Source organism: Natrix helvetica, assembly GCF_964273705.1.
Source record: "Natrix helvetica genome assembly, chromosome: 2".
Classification (NCBI taxonomy): domain Eukaryota; kingdom Metazoa; phylum Chordata; class Lepidosauria; order Squamata; family Natricidae; genus Natrix; species Natrix helvetica.
The window spans coordinates 222,525,981-222,546,422 of NC_138552.1; the positions used below are offsets into that span (position 1 = coordinate 222,525,981).

General features: G+C 40.8%; 1 protein-coding gene across 8 annotated transcripts in view; it reads left to right on the forward strand.

Annotated features, from left to right (window-relative positions):
• The window catches only part of FMN2 (formin 2), a 199,895-nt gene that overhangs the window by 64,551 nt on the left and 114,902 nt on the right, over positions 1-20,442 (forward strand). For all 8 annotated transcript variants that reach the window (XR_014174411.1, XM_081941726.1, XM_081941730.1 and 5 more), the window contains 2 exons: positions 195-1,780; positions 4,414-4,558. Coding sequence is in view for 7 of the 8 variants with exons in the window: in XM_081941726.1 (XP_081797852.1) it covers positions 195-1,780; positions 4,414-4,558 (1,731 nt within the window). In the remaining variant the exon portion in view is untranslated. The remainder of the gene's footprint in view (positions 1-194; positions 1,781-4,413; positions 4,559-20,442) is intronic.

A 20,442-nucleotide genomic window follows, 5' to 3' on the forward strand; every position in this document is an offset into this window, starting at 1 on the left:
AAATCTTTAAAATGAAAGTGTGAAATATAACCCATTCTGAGCATTCAATAGTATTAAGGCTTTTATAATGTGTTAAAATATTCATAGGCTATATATTATCTTTATATGGTTAGTCTCGGTATGCATCAGGCAAAAGTCTTATGTAAAGGTCTTATTTTCTTCCTCCATGTTGACTCTTCTTTCCTGTTTCCTAGGAAAATGTTACAATGAAATCAGAAATGCGGGCAAATGAAATTAAGCGGCTGGAGCAAACCATACAGGATTTAAAAACAAAAATTGCAGAGCTAGAGAAACAATTTCCAGCAACAGAGGTGTTGGTTTCAAGCAGAAGCGTGTGGAATGAGACCGAACAGCCAACTCATGAAGGACTACCTAACATAGCTCTTCAAGAACATGAATTGTGTGCTCTAGTTAAAACTATAACTGCAACATCTGTGCAGACATCTCCAACAGATGATTGTTTAACACACATAATGCCTTCAGACAGTGCACTGCCACAAGCACCTCCCCACCTCAATGGGGATCCCGGTCAAGAGCCAACCCAGCCATTGCCAACACTTGAGTCACAATCCACCTTTTGCTCTGAAATAGCTTTAGTTCTGTCACCAAAACGGATTTCAGTACAGCTGGATGCTTCCCAGGAACAATTGACAACGCCACAAACTTCATGTTTATTTCAAGGGGAATCTGTGCCATCAGCTCCCCATCTTCCTCCGAGTATGGAGACTGCAACATGGAATGAACATTCCTCATCTTCATCTTCTCCCATCATTTCTGGTCCTCTATCTGCTGACACTGGAATTTCCCTGCCTGGGGCAGGTGGCCCATTTTTATCTTCATCAGTGTCGCCTTCCTCATCCCTCTCTGCCTCAGGATATTTAGGGTCCTCATCTGACATAGTACCAACCTCTGCTCCATCGTTCCCCACCAAAAGGACTACATCCCCATCATGTCTGGCAGGAATGGACGTGATGCCATCTACCCCTTCTTTATCTCCTGCAAGCATCTCTTCTATGCCACCTTTGCCTACTGCTGGACTACCTACCGAGATCTCATCTCTACCACCTTTTCCTGTAACTGGAATTCCACCTCCTCCACCATTGCCAGGACCAGTTACTTCCTTTTTGCCAGGGATAGTGCCACCCCCTCCGCCGCCACCCCCATTACCAGGCATGGGAGTGCCACCCCCTCCTCCGCCACCCCCATTGCCAGGCATGGGAGTGCCACCCCCGCCGCCACCCCCTCCATTGCCAGGCATGGAAGTGCCACCCCCGCCGCCACCCCCTCCATTGCCAGGCATGGGAGTGCCACCCCCGCCACCACCCCCTCCATTGCCAGGTATGGGAGTGCCACCCCCACCCCCCCCACCCCCATTGCCAGGCATGGGAGTGCCACCTCCTCCCCCTCCATTGCCAGGCATGGGAGTGCCACCACCTCCTCCCCCTTTGCCAGGCATGGGAGTGCCATCCCCTCCTCCGCCACCTCCTTGGCCAGGTATGGGGGGACCTCCTCCTCCTCCTCCCCCTCTGCAAGGACTGACAGGGTTGCCTCCTCCACCCCCTTTGCCTGGGGTGGGAGCTCCTCCTCTGCCTGGAATAGGCATGCCACCACCCCCAGCTCCTAGTCTTCCACAAGTGTCTGGGTTTCTTCCTCTTCCCTTGCCAAGCAGTTTATTTGTCATGGGAATTAACCAGGAAAAAACTAGCAGAAAGCATGCAATAGAACCTTCTCGACCCATGAAGCCTCTTTATTGGACAAGAATCCAGCTTCATAATAAAAGGTAAACAATACGTTAAAAACGTTGGTCTGAAGCTTTTGAAACGTAACAGAATTTCTCTAGAACTGTAAAGACAGTAAGCCATTCGTCTGTACATTGTTCTTTCTGTAGCACTATAAATTCAGAACTGTAGTTTAAAATGCTTTTTCATTGTGTTGGTTTTTAAACCTTTGTGAAACAATGCTAGGAAGAAATAGTATCCTAAATATTTTTAAAGGTGAATATTTACCTTGTGGTATAGTCTTACCACATAGTTCTTGGCAGGATATACTTATCTTTTTCCAATGCAGCAATATGTATTATTATCCTTTCTTAATCAAATGTAATAGCATGGGTATATTTGGAATTTTTTCCCCTTGAATATTGGTTTTTCTCAAGGACCAGTTCATACCCATCATGCCTCAGTACTAGATTCCTTTGTTATTTTTTTCTTACCTGTTTTTTCAGTCATATGAAGATAACCTATCGTGAACTGAGGTTTATGTGCACATGGCTAAATTTTAGTAGAGCTAAACATATGCCCAGATGGTGGTTGGAAATGAACCAATAATAGACTTGTTCCGTGAACAATCTGGACAACTCCCCCCCCCCCCTCACCAAAAAAAAAATCCCCTTATTACCATCACTTGTCTGAAAATATCCAAAAGGTCCATCTGGTAGCAAGTTTGAAAACTGATATGGGGAGAAGAATTTATGCCCACAGTAGAGAAGCAGAAATGGTTTGGAATGGCTAGAAGTTAGTATGAGTGAACAAGGATGGGTTCTGTTTACATGTTTTAGAACTGGTGCTCAGTTTAGGAGGCAGTGGTTTACCTTCAAATAAGAAATGACAGGTATTGAATAAGCTGATCTGCTTTTGAATTTCACTCTCCTCATCAAGAAGACCAAGTGATCTTAAGGAAAGGACGATTTGCACATGCTCAGAAGATTATTATTTTATAAGCTCTTTATAGCTCAAAGAAAAAAATCTGTGTTATAGGCCCTCATAATGCCAAAGTTTGTATATCAAAAACTTTTTAAGAGGCCTTTGTAATACCAAACTTTCAGTGATGAGTTCCGGATCCCGTTGCAACCTATATGGTGCAACAGGGCCCGGCATCCCCCACATGCACGCGCACAGCACGTTCGCACACATGTGCAACATGCACATGCGTCCTTACCTCCACAACACCTCCACAATGCCTCCACGATGCTCCAGCTGCTTGGCGTAGCATCGCACAGGCGCTATACGCTCCATGCGTGGAAGCGCCAAAGAGTTCAAATACAGGTAAGGAGCTTGGGCAGGCGGGTGGGCCCTCCGGAACACTGTACCGGAATGGTACCCAGTGCTCCTGGCAGGCACCATTACGCCCGTACTGGCGTACCGCCTGCAACCCACCACTGCAAACTTTGCATCATTGTGTCACTTTGCAGAAAAAGCTTTTTTCTATTTTAGACTTTTGAATAATAAAAATTCACAGGCTTGTTCTAAAGGGATGGAGAGCAACTTCAGTGAGGCTACTTAGAAGGGAGGTTTCAGATGCGGGTCATACATGATAGAATCTCATACCTTCTATTTGTTTGAGTCTCTTGTTGATTTTGGGCATTTCTGCAATGTAAATCTCCCATCTATTATTTAAGTGGAATTTGTGCCCTCAAATCAATATAACTTGTGCAAAATACAGAACCAATCATATTTTCAGACAAATCACCCAGTTCTTAATTTATACATGTTCTTTACTTTCAAATTAAAAATAAGTTCTAGACTTATCATGTATAAAGAGAAAAGGTCTGAAGATGAGGGTGAATGGCTGTGAAAAGGACACTGTAGCTCCTAATATGGCTACATAAAGCTATTACATGGTATGGATGTTTCTATATATGGTCATGGTATGATGGATTAATTTTTAGAATATATTCAGAATATATATATATATATTTGGAGAAACTGGAAACTGAAGTGAGAACTAATCTGGATTCCCCTTTCTTTCTGACCATTCTTAATCTACTACTATGTGCACAATTCCCTTTTCCCATTTTTTATAAACTGTTGACAAGCTCTCCTATATCAATTTTCTCTTGAATAGGATCAAGGATAAAGGTATGTGCTAGGAAAATCTCAAAAAAATTGGGATAAAACAAATCCTTGTTACTCAATATGAATTTCTTTCAGAGATAATCTGTGAGCTATGCACTAGTTGATGGTGCTTATTTAAAATTACAGAAAGTCTTAATAGTTATCATTATAAGGCAACGTTTTATGTAAAGTTCATGCTATATTTTCTGAGGATGTTTTTTGTTCCTCTCCTTAATTATATTTTTGGTTTACTATTCCACGTATTATTATTTTTCTCAACTATTGCAATAATCATGGTAAGCAACCTTCAGTATAACCATGATAATATATAAATTATTGCATGTATACCTATTATTCTAGTACAAATATAAATCCTACTGAAAAGTACTATTCATATATTATACAGGATATTGGCCGCATATTTCTTTTATGAATCAGAATGTTTCGATATTTTTGTAGAACATTTTCAGTTGGAAAAATGAATTTAGCAATGAAAGTGATAATTCATCTATTTTCATTCCACCATTTTGTGACTATTCAGTCTGATGTTGTCCTACATAGGTCTTTTGCTTAACTTTAGAGATTCTAGTGCTTCACTTGTTTGGGAAAAAATTGAAGAGCCTTCAATAGATTATCATGAATTTGAAGAACTGTTTTCTAAAACAGCTGTTAAAGAGAGGAAAAAACCTATTTCGGATACCATCACCAAGACAAAGAATAAACAAGTGAGTATTAAATTATACTTTTCTTTAGGGGGAATTAGAAAACTTTGGCTAAGTCTACTGAAAGACAGCAAGCTTGTGTAGGAGATATCTCATCAGTATCTCATAAATGCTTCATGTAGCAGTCTGAAGGGAGACGGAGATACATTCAGCGGAAGCAAATGGTTATGAATAGTACCACGTTGAATATACATATTTTGTTAGAAGTGGAGAATAAATGTTAAAATTAAAAATCAAATGTACAAGGCAGAATAGAGAGAAGATATGATGTAGATATTAGATGTATAGTAGCAAAAGATAGGTGAGGAATGGAATGGAGAGGGAGATGAACCTCTTCTTCATTGGTTTTTGGCTCTGATCAAGTTTAGGGTACTGATGGATAAGCTGATAAATTTATTAAGGATTCACATAATATGGCCAATTGAATAAATCTTGGAAACTAATAATAATAATTTCATTGTTTTTTTCCTGCTTTTAATTGTTGAAAATTATTAATGAAATACACACATACACACAAACAGAGAGAGAGAGAGAGAGTTAGAAAGAAATGGTGTGTGAATCTATAAATCTTTGCTATTCAGGCTTATCACTTAATATGTTTAGTCTTATTCAGTTAATAATAATAATAATAATAATAATAATAATAATAATAATAATAATAATAATAATAATAATAATAATAATAATAATAATAATACTTTAATTTATAGACTGCGCCCTTTCCTAGACAGGACTCGGGGCGGTGTACAGTCATATTAAAAACAATGTGGATACAAAAATATAGATATACATAGATAGACGGAGGAGGTAGGATATACACTGTACAATAATGGATTAAAATTTGAATAAAAAATTAAAAATTACCCTTAAAAACTACCCCAAAATAAGATGTTTGCCAGGAGGTTGAAAGTGGGACTATAAATCAGCTAGGCCAGCTAATTGGAACAGGTGGGTCTTAAGTTTCTGTCGGAAGGAGCGGAGGTCGGTAGTAATTCTGATATCGGAGGGGAGGTCATTCCAGAGGGTTGGGCCCATCACAGAGAAGGCTCTACTCCTTGGCGCCGTCCGTTGACACTGCTTAGTGGACGGCACCCGGAGAAGTCCCTCCCTGTGGGAGCGAATTGGTCGCAGGGATGTATGGGGTGAGATGCGATCCCGCAGGTAACTAGGTCCCGTGCCATGAAGCGCTTTGAAGATGGTAACCAACACCTTGAAACGCACCCGAAAAACCACAGGCAGCCAGTGCAGCTCGTGCAGGAGTGGTGTTATATGGGAGTATCTGGTCCTCCCCATGATAGCCCGCGTGGCCGCATTCTGAACTAGCTGTAGTCTTCAGGTGCATCTCAAGGGGAGCCCCATGTAGAGAGCGTTGCAGTAGTCCAGATGAGACGTCACCAGCGCATGAGTGACTGTGCGTAAGGCGTCCCGGTCCAATAGGGGGCGCAATTGGCGCACCAGGCGAACCTGATGGAACGCCTCCCTCGCCACGGCTGCCACATGGACATCCATCGACAGCCGGGCATCAAGGAGGACGCCCAAATTGCATGCCTGCTCCACGGGGGGCAGTTGTTCGCCCCCTATGGCCAGTGATGGAGTCCACTGGTTGAACCGGGGCGCCGGTAGCCGCAGCCACTCCGTCTTGGAAGGGTTGAGCCTGAGTCTGTTGTCCCCCATCCAGACCCGGACGGCTTCCAAGCACCAGGACATCATTTCGACGGCCTCGTTGGGGTGGTTTGGGGTGGAGATGTACAGCTGCGTGTCATCATCGTACAGATGGTATCCAACCCCAAAACTACGGATGATCTCTCCCAGCGGCTTCACGTGTGTGTTGAACAGGAGGGGCGAGAGGACCGACCCCTGCAGCACCCCACAAGTGAGCGGCCTCAGGGTCGACCTCTGCTCCCCTGCCAATACACATTGCGTCTGGTCAGAGAGGTAGGAGCAGAACCACCGCAAAACGGTGCTCCCTACTCCCACCCCCTCCAGCCGGCGTAATAAGATACCATGGTCGATGGTATCGAAGGCCGCTGATAGGTCTAATAGGACCAGGATAGAGGAACAGCCCCTATCTCTGGCCCTCCAGAGATCATCCACCAACGCGACCAAGGCTGTCTCCGTGCTATGACCGGGCCGGAAGCCGGACTGGCGCGGGTCTAGATAGTCGGTTTCCTCCAGGTGACGTGGGAACTGTTGTGCCACCACACTCTCTACAACCTTCGCTAAAAAGGGAAGGTTGGAGATGGGACGATAATTAGCTAGCTCCGCCGGGTCCAGGGAAGGCTTCTTGAGTAGGGGCCTCACCACCGCCTCTTTCAAGGCGGCCGGTAAGGACCCCTCCTCCAATGAAGCGTTCACAAGACCCAGGAGCCAGTCTCGTGTAACCTCCCAGGATGCCAGTACAAGCCAGGAGGGACACGGGTCCAATAAACATGTAGTGGCTCGCAGTTGCCCACGTAACCTGTCTAAATCCTCGGGGGCAACAGAGTCAAACTCCTCCCAGCGTGGTACCTCAAGATTTGCCTCTGACATCTCCCCTGGTCCACTGAAGGTGGCCCATCCACTCCGGATCTGAGCGATTTTGTCCTGCAGATATTCCCCAAACTCCTCTGCTCTACCCTGCAAAGGGGCTTCCCGCGGCCTCTGTGATAGGAGGGAGTGGGTCACCCGAAACAGGGCGGCAGGGCAGTTATCTGCAGACGCAATAAGAGCGGCACAGTGTCTACGTTTGGCCGCTCTCAGTGCCACGAGGTAGGTCCGTAAATAGGCTCTTACCTGTGTTTGGTCAGATTCGGAGCGTGAGGACCTCCACCTGCTTTCTAGGCGTCTCTTGTGGCGTTTCATCACCCTCAGCTCCTCGGTAAACCAAGGAGCCAGGTTGGTTCGTTGCCGCAGGAGAGGCCGCAAAGGCGCTACCCGGTCCAAGGCCCCAGCAGCCGCCCTATTCCATGCGGCTACTAGGTCCTCCGTCCGGGAGCGGGTCAGGGCTACAGGAAGTGGCCCAAGCTCCGTCTGGAACCTATCCAGTTCCATCAGTCGCCTGGGGCGGAACCATCTGGGACAGTCTGGTTCCACCTCCCCGCGGTGGGGGGTAGCGCCAGGGAAGTCGAGCCGGAGAGATGAGTGATCTGACCATGACAGGGGTGTAATAACCAGATCCCCTATTCCCAGATCACTCGTCCACTGTCCAGAGACAAAAACAAGGTCCAGTGTGTGACCACCCTCGTGTGTGGGGCCCTGAATTAATTGGGTCAGGTCCATAGTGATTAGAACATAAGGTGATAATGTGTAGACAGCTAAGAATTCTCCATTTTTACTTGATTTGACTATTTTAGACAATTTTAGGTCAAAAGCACCTTGCATATAAGACTGATATAATTACAGTTAGTGGAGAAACATGAGGTAACGCTATACCAATAGATGAAAGAGCTGAAGGACCAAGCTGAGGATAGATCCTGCTAGAGATAATCAATGAGATTTTTAAGACTCCACACTGACTTCGTGGCACATAATCATCAATCAGGTTGATAGATTGCTTGAACAATTATATTCTTCTTTTGAAATGCTATTTCACTTTTAATTGTCTTTTCTCTACTCAGACCTAGAATATCTTGTGACTGCTAATGATTGTTCAAGGGATCAGGTAGATGACCAGTCTTCCACCTAAGAATATTTTAACTGACTTGAGCCCATTCATAGATAATTTGCACCTAAATGTTAGAAACACAGCAACATTTATCTTTTGTATTGAGTTAACATTGGACAGTGTCATAAGATATATGGCAAAGTGGCATTCTTCGCCAAACGTAGCACGCGGCTTTATCAAGGTGGTAAGCACATCATTAAATGAATACTCATGGAATTCATTAATTTTTGAGACTGTGACACTGGTACTACTTTCTAGGAATTATAAATTATAAAGATGCTTATTGACATTTTAGCATTGAAAATATATATCAATGTAGAACAGCTGGAAATAGGGATCGGAATGTAGTATTTCTGTTTTTAAAAATAGAATTAAGTAGGAATTCCAACTATTAGGAGCATCTATACTTCCATTAAGTACACAACGGACATTGTTAGAATAGTTGTTCAGCTTTCAAATATATCTGTTTGTATAAAACTTGGTTTTGCTTTATAGAGCTTTTTAAAATATATATAGTATTTAATAATTTACTAGTTAAGGAAGGTGCATTTTTTCCATTTTATTTATGATAGGGACACTGTATGTTCAAATAAATGTGTCTGTAACATTTTAAGTTTATTTAACATGAAATTTAGAAACGCAAACTTCTGCAAACAATAAAATGATGGTTACTGAATTGTGTTTTGCAAACAGTGATTAAATAGGCAGGCAGTAGTTGTGGTTAAACATTAGGGGCTGTGGTTTCAATGTCTGGCAGGAGTTGTTTTCTTTTGCAGTAGTAAGCATTTTATTGTATTATTTTAAAGCATATTTTAAAAACTTGGAGCGGAATATCCTGAAAGGTCTCTAAAAGGACATGTTTTTTTTTATAAAACAGGTTTATTGAAAATGTAATTGAGTTCTGATAAAAAATATGAATGTGTTTGGGAATATGGTGTGGCTGATGTACAGTGAAGGTAGTCCTTGTCTTACAACCACAACTGGGTCCAACATTTCTGTTGCAAAGGAAAAGAATTGTCGAGGAGCTTTGCCCCATTTTATGACCTTTCTTGCCATGGTTGTTAAGTGAATCATTGCACTTGTTAAATTAGTAACATGGTTGCTAAGTGAATCCGGCTTCCCCATTGATGTTGGTTGTTGCAAGGTCGCAAAAGGTGATCGTGTGACTCTGGGACATTGCAACAATCATAATTATGAACCAACGAATCTTGATCACATGACCATGGAGATACCGCAATGGTTGCAAGGGTGAAAAATGGTCAAAATTCACTTTTTCCAGTGCTGTTGTAATTTCAAAGGGTCACTAAATGTATGGTTGCGAGTCAAGGACTACCTGTAAAGAGAATTTGATATAATTAAATTTAATTAAATTAATTAACTTTAAAAACAGGTATGGCTACCCATCTTATACATCAAATCTCTGGGGACTCCCAAACAGTGAGAAAATACAACATAACAGTAAAGCCAATATACAAAAAAGGAAAACAATCATAATAGACCAAATAACATTCCCCAACCAAAACATAATTGCAGATGTTTGGCTCCAGCCTTACCTGATACCATTGACTGAGGGAAAAGCTAGCTCTTCCAGGTCGTCTGGAAGGCTAGAAGAGTGGGAGTTTCTGTGATCCTGGGAAATGGGGGAAGCCCCTACCAGAAGCCCCTACTACCTAGATCTTACTAGTTGACAACATCTAAGGGAAAGACTTGGAGCAAGGCTGCTCTATCCAGACTGGTAGAATAGGCAGCTATCCTCAGGGAAAGGTCTGTACCATGCAGGTCTTTAAGAGTAATAACCAGCCCCCTCAACAGCACCCAGAAAGAAACTGGGAGCCAGTGCAGCTCTTACACCAATTATGGTCAAAGCTGTACACGCTGCTGCATTCTGGACCAGTTGTAATTTCTGGATATTCTTTAAAGGTGGCCCTATGTACAGTATATTACAGGCATTGGACCAGAAAATAGACTAAGGAATAAGTGACTATGAGCAAGAAGGTCTCCTGGTCCAGTGTTGGGCAGAACCTGGCACACAAACCTGTACAAAGGTCCCTGGATGGACTTGCCATCTGCTTATCAGGAATGGAATGGAATGGAATGGAATAGAATAGAATAGAATAGAATAGAGCAAACTTTATTGTCACTTGAACGTACATCAATTGGTATACATTAAGATGAAATGTTGTTGCATACAGCTCTCAAAGGGTCACTACCTCCAATATAGACTACATAACCATGACTAAATAAATAAATAAATATACCCAATATATACCACACACACACACACACACCCAAACACCCAAAACCACATAACCATGTGAATGATGCATCAGAATTATATTGAATATATTTTTTAAGAAAAAAGTTTTCCTGACTATTTGTAAAGAAGTCTGCAATCTGATAATCAATCACTCCTGCTAGTCATAGAAATAATAAATATTTTGTAAAGATTTTCTGCTATATCTTTGACTAGTACTGTAGAGTCTAGATTCTTATGCTCTAATGAGCAACTTGGTTAAATGGTGAAAGACCAAAGGCAATGTACAATGAGAGGGACTTTTGTTTAATCATTTTTAACATTTCCATATCACATTTACGAATATTGATGCTGTATAAATGATCAAGATACTGGCTCCAAAGGAAGAATGTCTAACAAAAACAGTACTGAAAAAGTGATGAAATGGGTCACCACTTTTTGGAGAGACTTTTCCATCCCAGCCATGATGATACCATGAGGAAAAGGTTGATCCACTACATTTTAGATGTTTCCCTGGATGTTCAGAAAAATACATATGGGAAAAAGTAGCATGTTAAGATTCTTGATGTCAAAACTAAAACTCCAAACTCAGTTGTAACTAATGAATTTGGTATGTGACACTAGCCTTTCTCAGCAATTTAGTGTGATATAAACAGGGGATAGTTTTTTGTAGCAAAAAAGGGGCATTATCATGGTGCAGTGATGCATCAGTACTCATCATTAATTGGTTCTGAGAGGCACAATGAATATCAAAAACAGTAAGTACTGAACATTTTTTCCCCATAGGGAATAATGTAGTGAATCACAAGACAGCCGACACTGACAAGTTGTAGCTAGTCTGTTGAGTACCAAACAAACAATGAGTACCAGGACAAAATTTTCTTTTCAAAATGCATTAAGTACCAAATTGATGACCAAAGCAGTTGAGTATCAAGGTACCACAGAATTACCATATTTCAATCTGTCACTATTAGATGTGCTTAATGATGTGCTGTTGTTCACAGTTCTTGAATCAATAAAATAAACACTGTTTGCTTGGGAATATGCATGGGAGATTGCCCAGTTTTCTTTGTGATGGATGTGATGTGTACACAGAACAGTCTTCAAGACATAGATAGTAATCAGGTAGCCTTTAGTATGCAGTAGTATGGAAACAATTCATAATCCAAAGCATAGTTGCATTGAGTTTTATGCATATGCTGTAGAGCCAATATCACACCTAATAAGAAAATACAGTAATTCAAGAAAGCTGAGATATGGAATATTTAAATATTACAACATGTTAATGGAGGCATCACAACAAGAATTAAATTTTATATTCAGAAGGGGGCAACAATGCCCTCCCCTCCTGTGTGCATTACTATTTTTGGCATCATGTTTTTATTTTTATGTAACATTGCAAATGCAATACTGCAGTGCTATGGGTGAGAATTTTAAAGATTTCTCTTTAGGGTTCTTTCTCTCACAGAGTGAAATGCTGCTAGTATTGAAACTAACATAGGGATGCAGTGGCTCACTGGCTAAGATGCTGAGCTTTTCTATCAGAAGGTCGGCATTTTGGCGGTTCGAATCCCTAGTGCCGTGTAATGGAGTGAGCTTCTGTCAACTGAACCTTCCCAGCTTCTGTCAACCTAGCAGTTCAAAAGCACGTAAAAATGCAGGTAGAAAAATAGGAACCATTTTTGGTGGGAAGGTAACAGCATTCCATGCGCCTTCGGTGTTTAATCATGCCAGCCACATGAACACGGAGAAGTCTTTGGATGCTCTTCGGCTTTGAAACAGAGATAAGCACTCCCCCCTAGAGTTGGGACCTATTAGCACATATGTGCAAGGGGAACCTTTACCTTTTACCTATTGTAACTAATAATCAGCTATGTTTAGTTTTTTAACTAAACATAGTTAACGATATTCTACACAAGAAATTTAGTTTAAAATCAGAATTTGAAAACATGTCTTCACTTGCTTGGATATTTTTTATAGCTGAGGATTGTCTGATTGTTTCTAATTAGTGAAATGTTTAAATCTGTCTTGCTCTGTCCCTTGTTGTAGAACATGATGCTTATTTTTACTTATTGCTGTATATGTGAATCTAAACAATATGAGAAATCTTTCACCCAATGTCATACAAAGAAGCATTAACAAGGGCAGTTCTATATTAATTAGGGATTAGTTCTTTAAAACAACACATGTAATGTATTTCTTTTATCCCACCAGTTGAAATGCTGCAATCTTAATGAGAAAAAATACAATGAAAGGTTGCTTATAATTTGAAGACCTCTGTTTAAAAGAATTTCATATAAGGCAGTGGATGGTGGGTAGGGTGAGATGGTAGGAAAAGAGAACATGTTGGAAAAGGGCCACTTTTCCTTTTATTAACAGTTCAAATTTAGACCAGAGAGTAGATATAGGAGTAGATATAGGAGATATATTCATAGATATAGGAGTTAGATGCAATAGCAGATAAGCCAAATATTTGTTATCATACAATAAGGAAAAGTTGTGACATCACTAACTGAATTGCAAAGAATGGAAATACATTCTTTGCTGCTGGAAAAAAAAAATCAACCCAAAATGCTGCTTATTATTTGGAAGTTTTTACTCCCCACTATTGAAACATTTGGTAGTAGGTGGAAGGAAAAAAAGAAAGGATGGGGCCAAAGTACTGTTTCTTATGATGTCTCTGTTTTCATACTATGCTCAGATTCATGGGTTCATTTATTAATTCATTAATTCATTCTTCATTCATATTTTGCATTCCTAGACTGCCCATTTCCCTCAAAGAGTTTAGGTATTTGTCTTTTTTTCTCTTTAGATATTTACTTTACATCATTTGCACTATTTTAAAACCACAAAGGTTGCCACAAAGAAGAGAATAGTCAAACTATTCTCCAAGGCACCTGAGGGTAGAACAAGAAGCAATGGGTGGAAACTAATCAAGGAGAGAAGCAACTTAGAACTGAGGAGAAATTTCCTGACAGTTAGAACAATTAATCAGTGGAACAGCTTGCCTCCAGAAGTTGTGAATGCCCCAACACTGGAAGTCTTTAAGAAGATGTTGGATAGCTATTTGTCTGAAACGGTATAGGGTTTCCTGCTTAGGCAGGGGGTTGGAATAGAAGACCTCCAAGGTCCCTTCCAACTCTGCTATTGTATTGTATTGTATGGTATTGTATTTATTTTATTAAATATGTTAGAGTCCAACTCCAAACAAATCTGAAACAATAGTGTCTATTAAATGACTAGTATTGCCTTTTAATTTAAATAATAGAAAACATCTTATGGACTTGTTTTTGTAAAGGGGTTAAATAATACTTGTTTTAAAAAAAATCAGGGAAGATTTATAAAATGGCTTGGGCAACCAAGGTTAAAAGAAGAAAATACTTACATCTGGTTACGGTTACTGGACTTTTGCTGACAAAGATTGATTGATATAGTATTTGGACTTTGTTTTTCTTATTCTAAGAGATAAGTTATTTGGAGATGGCGATAAGCTATTAAAATTATTATTATCTGCTGGAATGAAGAGGAAAGCTGCTTTTTATTTTTCTTTCCTTTTTTCTCCTCTGTTCCTTTGTCACATAGCACCCCCCACTACCACCTTCTTCCTTTTTTTTGTATTGTTTGTAGTTAATATTGTATTTTATTTTTATATATGTAGTTTTTAAATAAAATTATCTGAAAAAAATGATAGAAAACACAAATCAGCAATCCACTGGTGCAACTGAACAATTACGAAGTAAGCCTGTTAATTGCTGTTGCTGATGGTTTTTCTTGGCTGCTCCACTGTATATGTCATTTGTAATTTTGTAATTCAGTTTTTACATTGTTTTTAAGTTTTATTAGCCACCCAGAGTCATGGATTTGAAAGGGGCTTCCATACAAATTGAATAAACAAACCAACCATTTCTTTGACCATTTCCATGTACATAAACATGATTGATTCTAATGACTGGAGACACAGCCAGAAGTAGCTTTAGCATGTAATTTAAGTTTATATTAGAATTTCTATAAATTCTATCTAATATTACATTAACAGGTTAATGTTCCAGCTCTTAAAATGTCAAGATTTTATATGACAAATGTTAAATTGATACCAAAGACAAAATGAAGTTTACAATTTCATATTCCAAAAAATAATGCAGCTAAAATGAATATTCTTTGTTGCTATATTATCTTAGCCTGAATGTAGAGTTTTGCAGTATGAGGAAGGAAATTCTCATAAGGTTAAGGTCCCTATGTTAGAAAAACTGCATCACTTAACCAGTGACGTGCGGTGAGGTTTATGGCTGGTGAGGCTGGTGACGTCATCAGCGCGAGCCGCGGTCCCCTTCATGTTGACTCAGGAAGGAGGGGAATGGGACCACATGTGCAGGAGGCTGAAGCTGCCTTAGCCTCCTGCACATGTGGCCCCATTCCCTGCCTTCCTGAGTCAACATGAAGGGGACTGCAGCTCGCGCTCCGCTGTCCCCTTCATGTTGACTTAGTAAGGCTCGTGTGCAGGAGGGAGGCTGAGGCTAGAGGAACCTCCTGCACACATGGTCCCATTCCCAGACCACGTGTGCAGATGGCTCCTCAGCGCCTTTTTCCTTTTTTTTTTTTTTTCATGATGAGAGCGGGGAGGCTCTGCCTCCCCTGCCTCCCCTGACCGCACGTCCCTGCACTTAACTTATTAATGTATCAGCTAGGTAATATTTTCTGTTGGCACAATTTTTAAAAAATGTATGAAAACTAATTTTAAAAACCTGCAAATACATCTAGCTAGATAATATTTATGGTAGTGGTTGTCTACATTAGGTGTAAGCAAAACAAGTATTGGACTTGATTGGGTTTTGTTGTGTCATCTTTGGCCTTGATTCTGACAACATGAGAAGTGAAAAAGTGAGAGGTTGGCTAGATTTATGCGTCATGCTAAATCAGAATGTTTAACCATGCTTTATTAACAAAAAGTAGCCTATTTAACATGTAACACTAAGCCACAATGGTTAAATTCACGTCTGTTAAGTCAAAGCAAATACATTTCATTATGATTAACATTATATAAATGTAGAACATAGGTGGTAAATTTTGGGGATATCCATTTAGAAAAAAAAAGTACTATGTTCCTATTGTGCCAGATTTTACAAGCCTGAACACAAATGTTTACATTTGTTATTTTGTATGTTACTGTTGAATTATGAACTTTGAGTTGTTTTATAAAAATTGTAATCAACTAATACTTTAGCTAGTTAAAATGAATAATAATTCTGAGACACTATCAATTACTAACTATATTTAAATATCTTTCCGAAAGAATTTAATTCAAAACAAATTTTTCAGGAAGTTGCTATTGTTTTGGAGTAAAAGGATGCACTTTCTTTTTCTCCAAGTGTTTAATTATGTAACATCTGCATTGCATTATGTCTCCTTAAGTATTTGACTCTTTTTGCTTGTGTTATCTGTGCGGGAACAAATTTGGCATGTCGTTTGTTTACTGATCAACAATAAGGGCCACTCAACAGCTAGAAACTTGGTCATAGAAGTTAATGTTCTGATAATATCTCAGGCTTCTTTTATATTTTTAAAAGTTGTTTTTAAAACATTGTTCCAAATTCTTAACTTAAAAAAGGAGATCTGCATTGTGTCTGAGATGGTTTGATCTTGAGGCGATTTGAATAGCAAACTTTTGTAGTTGCTCAGTTCAATGGCGTCTCCCGTCTGTAGCCTGTAGGCTTGTGTGGCCACAGTTAATGGGTTTTTTTTTATTTCTAATTGTGGGAACAGCTTTAGGCCTTTATGCTAATATTCATATTTTGAGAATTAGCCATGTATTGTTGCAGCCACTGTGCTGGAGGAAAAATGATACTGTAGTATTCATTCAAAATGTTTTTAATTTCATGAAACATTTAACGTTATATATGAGTCTTTTTGTATTGTATTGTATTGTATTTATTGGTGATAAAAGCAATTACTATTCTACAAAGAAGATTTTTTTAATTAATTAAGCTTATGAAACTTTTTAAATCACAAATGAGAACTAATAGCTTTGTTTGTATAGTTTTATAAAAGATCTTTTGCTATCCACATATTATCTTTGGGTCCTATAAACAAAATGTTTGTTTTAAGAAATGTTTGTTGCCTTTTCTATGGTTCTTCAAAGAATTTGAGAATTTATCTTCATTCTATTGAATAGCAATAGACTTATATACTGCTTCACAGTCCTTTAGAGCCCACTCTAAGCAGTTTTACAAAGTCAGCATATTACCCCCAACAATTTGGGTCCTCATTTTAAGGATGGAAGGCTGAGTCAACTTGAGCCTGGTGAGATTTGAACGGCCAAATTGCAGGCAGCCGGCAGTTCAGCAGAAGTAAACTTGCAGTACTGCACTCTTAACCACTGTGCCACAGCTCAATAATAATTATAGTATATCACTTCTTTTTTAAAATTAAATTTTTATTTTCCAACAAACACAAACACACAAAACATATAACATAAAAACCTCTTCAACTGCATATAGTGTGTCGATTGGTTACAAGGTCTTTCTGTGTCCTTGCCATAGTCATCACGTAAGCTTTATCAAAAATCACATATTGTCAATCAAATAATTTTGTATACATTATTATTATACTTCATTTGTTTGATTATCACTATTGTTTCTCCATTTTAAACAAGGTATTCTAAATATGTATCCATTTATATTATAATCATTCATTATATCATCTTCAATATATCCAATAATAAAGAATTTTTTATATCCTATTCTAAGTCATTCTATTATTTTAGCATTGATAACATTCTCTAATAATTTTCAATTCCATGTTTTTACCATTATTAGTATCATCAATCTAATATACATGTATACAAATTGTTATAATTGTTAAACATCCATTAAGTATAGCTATTATTGCATCCTTTTTATATGAGGCATATTAAATTTGAAGTAAATTTATATTATGGTGTTTCATTACATCATCCTGAAATCATCCAATGATATTGCATATTTATATTCTATTCTATATAGAATTATTTATCTTTTATAAAAAGACTTTTCAACTTTGTCTTATACATAGTACTCAAAGTTTAACTACTTTTAACTAAATTTTATTGTGACATTTCATTTCATCATCCTGTATCATTCCAGAAATAGTGCAGTCCAATATCTCTTGCCATTTGTAGAATCTGTATTCTGTTTTCTTGAACACAGTATCTTAGAGAGAGTGAAGTGCATCAGCATTGACAATTTCATTTTTCAATCTGTTATGGAGGATATGGGTTCACTTAGATGAACTTGTACCAGGAGCTAATTTTGAGAACAGTTGTGTGATTATATCTGTTTCTCTACCATTATTTACATATTTCTGCTTGAGAGTGTTTGAATTCAAACATTAACTACTCTAGAATGAACAAAACTCTCATTGACTGAGGATGTCTTCTATGAACATTTTATTTTAATGGACTCCAGAGAGAACATAATACTTGCTCGTTTAACATAGAAATGGGAAAAAATACTGCTATATTTCTGTTTACTAGCCAGTTTGGTACTCATGGTTGGCCGCCTCATTTAAATTTAAGAACTGTCATGTCTGGAAACAATTTTTGTATCATGTGTTATGTTCTGTAGGGAGAACAAGGCAGACAGGGACTGAGGCAAGGCAGGTTGACGTTAACACAACCTTTATTAACAGTGACAAACAGCTCAAAACATAAGGCAAACTTCGAACCGGCAAACAGCAAAAGCAAATGACAGCTGACAGATCTTTTATACTAGAGGTGTCAGACGCTTAGCCAATCAGGTAGCTAGATTCTCTCACCAGCAGGCTTCTCGCATCTTAGCCAATCAGGAACCAGCAATGCAAGGCAATAGCAGGGAACTTCAGTACTTAACACCCCTCTCCTCCCAGTTGGCACATGCATAGTCCACCAAGTACACCGGCCAGCGTCGGCTCCGCCCTGATCGTCTCAGTTCAGGGGCAGCGGTCAGAGGAGGAGTCTCTGCTGGCTGGGCCTACAGAACTGCCGGAGACTGAGCAGCCGAGTCGGTGGGAAGAGTGACCTCCGCTGGACCAACTGGACTACCAGGTAGGGCAGGCAATGCGAATGTGTCGGGGCAAGTTGCGGGAGCGGCTTCTGGTGGTGTTAGTTTACCAGGGTTAGATTGGGCCTGCCCTGGTTAGTGATCTGTAGTTCCGGTCGGTCTTCGGCGAAGCTGATTTATGTGCCAGCGCCACTCTCGCCCATCGTCGAGCTGGACCCTATAAGAGTAGCGTCCAGTTAGCTGTATTATTTGTCTGGGGAGCCACCTTGGTTTAGCGCCATAGTTTTGGGCATAGACCAGGTCTCCCAAGCTAAAGGCTCGAATTGTATTGCCTGTATTAGGGCTTTTTCTGCTGCATAGCCGGGGTGCAGCTGGGATGCAGCAGTCCAGGGTTGTCTGGAGCCGGCGCCCCATAAACCATTCTGCTGGGCTTTGGTTGGTAACCAGGCACAGTGTTGTATGTTGCGCCAGGAGGTATTGGAACAATTTGTCATGCAAACTTCCTGGCCCCAGGCAGCCCGATGCCTCCTTAGCTGACCTGACGGTTCTGTCCACCAGGCCATTGCCGGACGGGTGAAATGGAGCCGTGGATGTGTGTCTTATGCCATGCTGGCGTAGAAACATTTGGAAGGGTGCTGACGTGAACTGGGGCCCGTTGTCCGTCACCACCACATCAGGCAGCCCATGTGTTGCGAAGAGCCTTCCCAATACTTTGATAACGGCCTCCGAAGTGTGGATGGCATGAGTGCCAACTCCACCCACTTTGAGTAGGTGTCTACAACAATTAAAAAGTTCTGCCCTAGAAACGGGCCAGGGAAGTCCAAATGGACTCGTGCCCAGGGAGCCCAGGACATGTCCCACTCTCTGACGGGCACTGACGGGGGAGCCGGCCTCGACTGCTGCACTGTTGACAGATGGCTACCCAGTGCTCTATCTCCTGGTCAATTTTGGGCCACCACACATAGCTCTGGCCCAGCACCTTCATGCGCACAATACCTGGGTGAGCAGTGTGCAGGCAACTCAAAATTGGCGCCCTAAGCTTGGGGGGAGGTACTACCCGGTTTCCCCACAACAAGCATCCATTGAGAATGGATAGCTCACGCTGCCGTATGTAAAAGGGCTGGAACTCCTGACCTACTGACCCTTGTGGCCACCCTCTACACCCTCACTCCAGCACTTTGGAGAGGACAGGGTTGTTGCAGATAGCCTGGCAATATCCCGGGCGGATACTGGCATGGCTAATTTCTCTACGAGGAGGACTGAGGCAGCGGGAGCAGGGTCTACCACAGGCGTTGGCAGGAGGCAGCAACTGAGGGCATCCGCATGCCCCAAATTCTTTCCTGGCCTATAGAGAAGTTGATAATTGTATGCTGCCAGGAAAACTGTCCATCTGGACATTCTAGGTGACAAAATCTGAGGGGTTTGGTGGTCCTCCGCCAAGAGACCCAAGAGGGGTTTGTGGTCAGTGACCAATTGGAAGAAACAAACATAGACATAGTCGTGAAAATGCTTGACCCCTGCTACAGCAGCTAGAGCTTCTTTGTCTAGCTGACTGTAGTTCCTTTCTGCAGCTGAGAGTGTGTGAGAATAATAGGCAATTGGGGCTTCTGAGCCATTAGGAAGGAGGTGGCTCAGAACAGCCCCAATGCCATAGGGCGATGCATCACACGCCAAAACCAAAGGGAGGCGGTCATTGTATTGGACCAACAGTGACTGGGATGTGAGAATGTCCTTAACTGCCCAAAAAGCATAGGTTTCCTTGGGACCCCAATGCCAGGGCGTCTTAGAGTCCAGGAGCCTGTGCAGAGGCTCTGCCAAAGAAGCCTTATGGGGCAAAAATATGGCATAAAAATTAAGTATGCTTTGATAGAGATGCGTGGCTGATGGCCCATTCAGAGTGCTGCTGGTCACCCCCGATAGTGAAACAGTCTTCGCGGTGCCTAGGAGCCCATCTTGTGGACTGCCTTGGCAAGGCGCA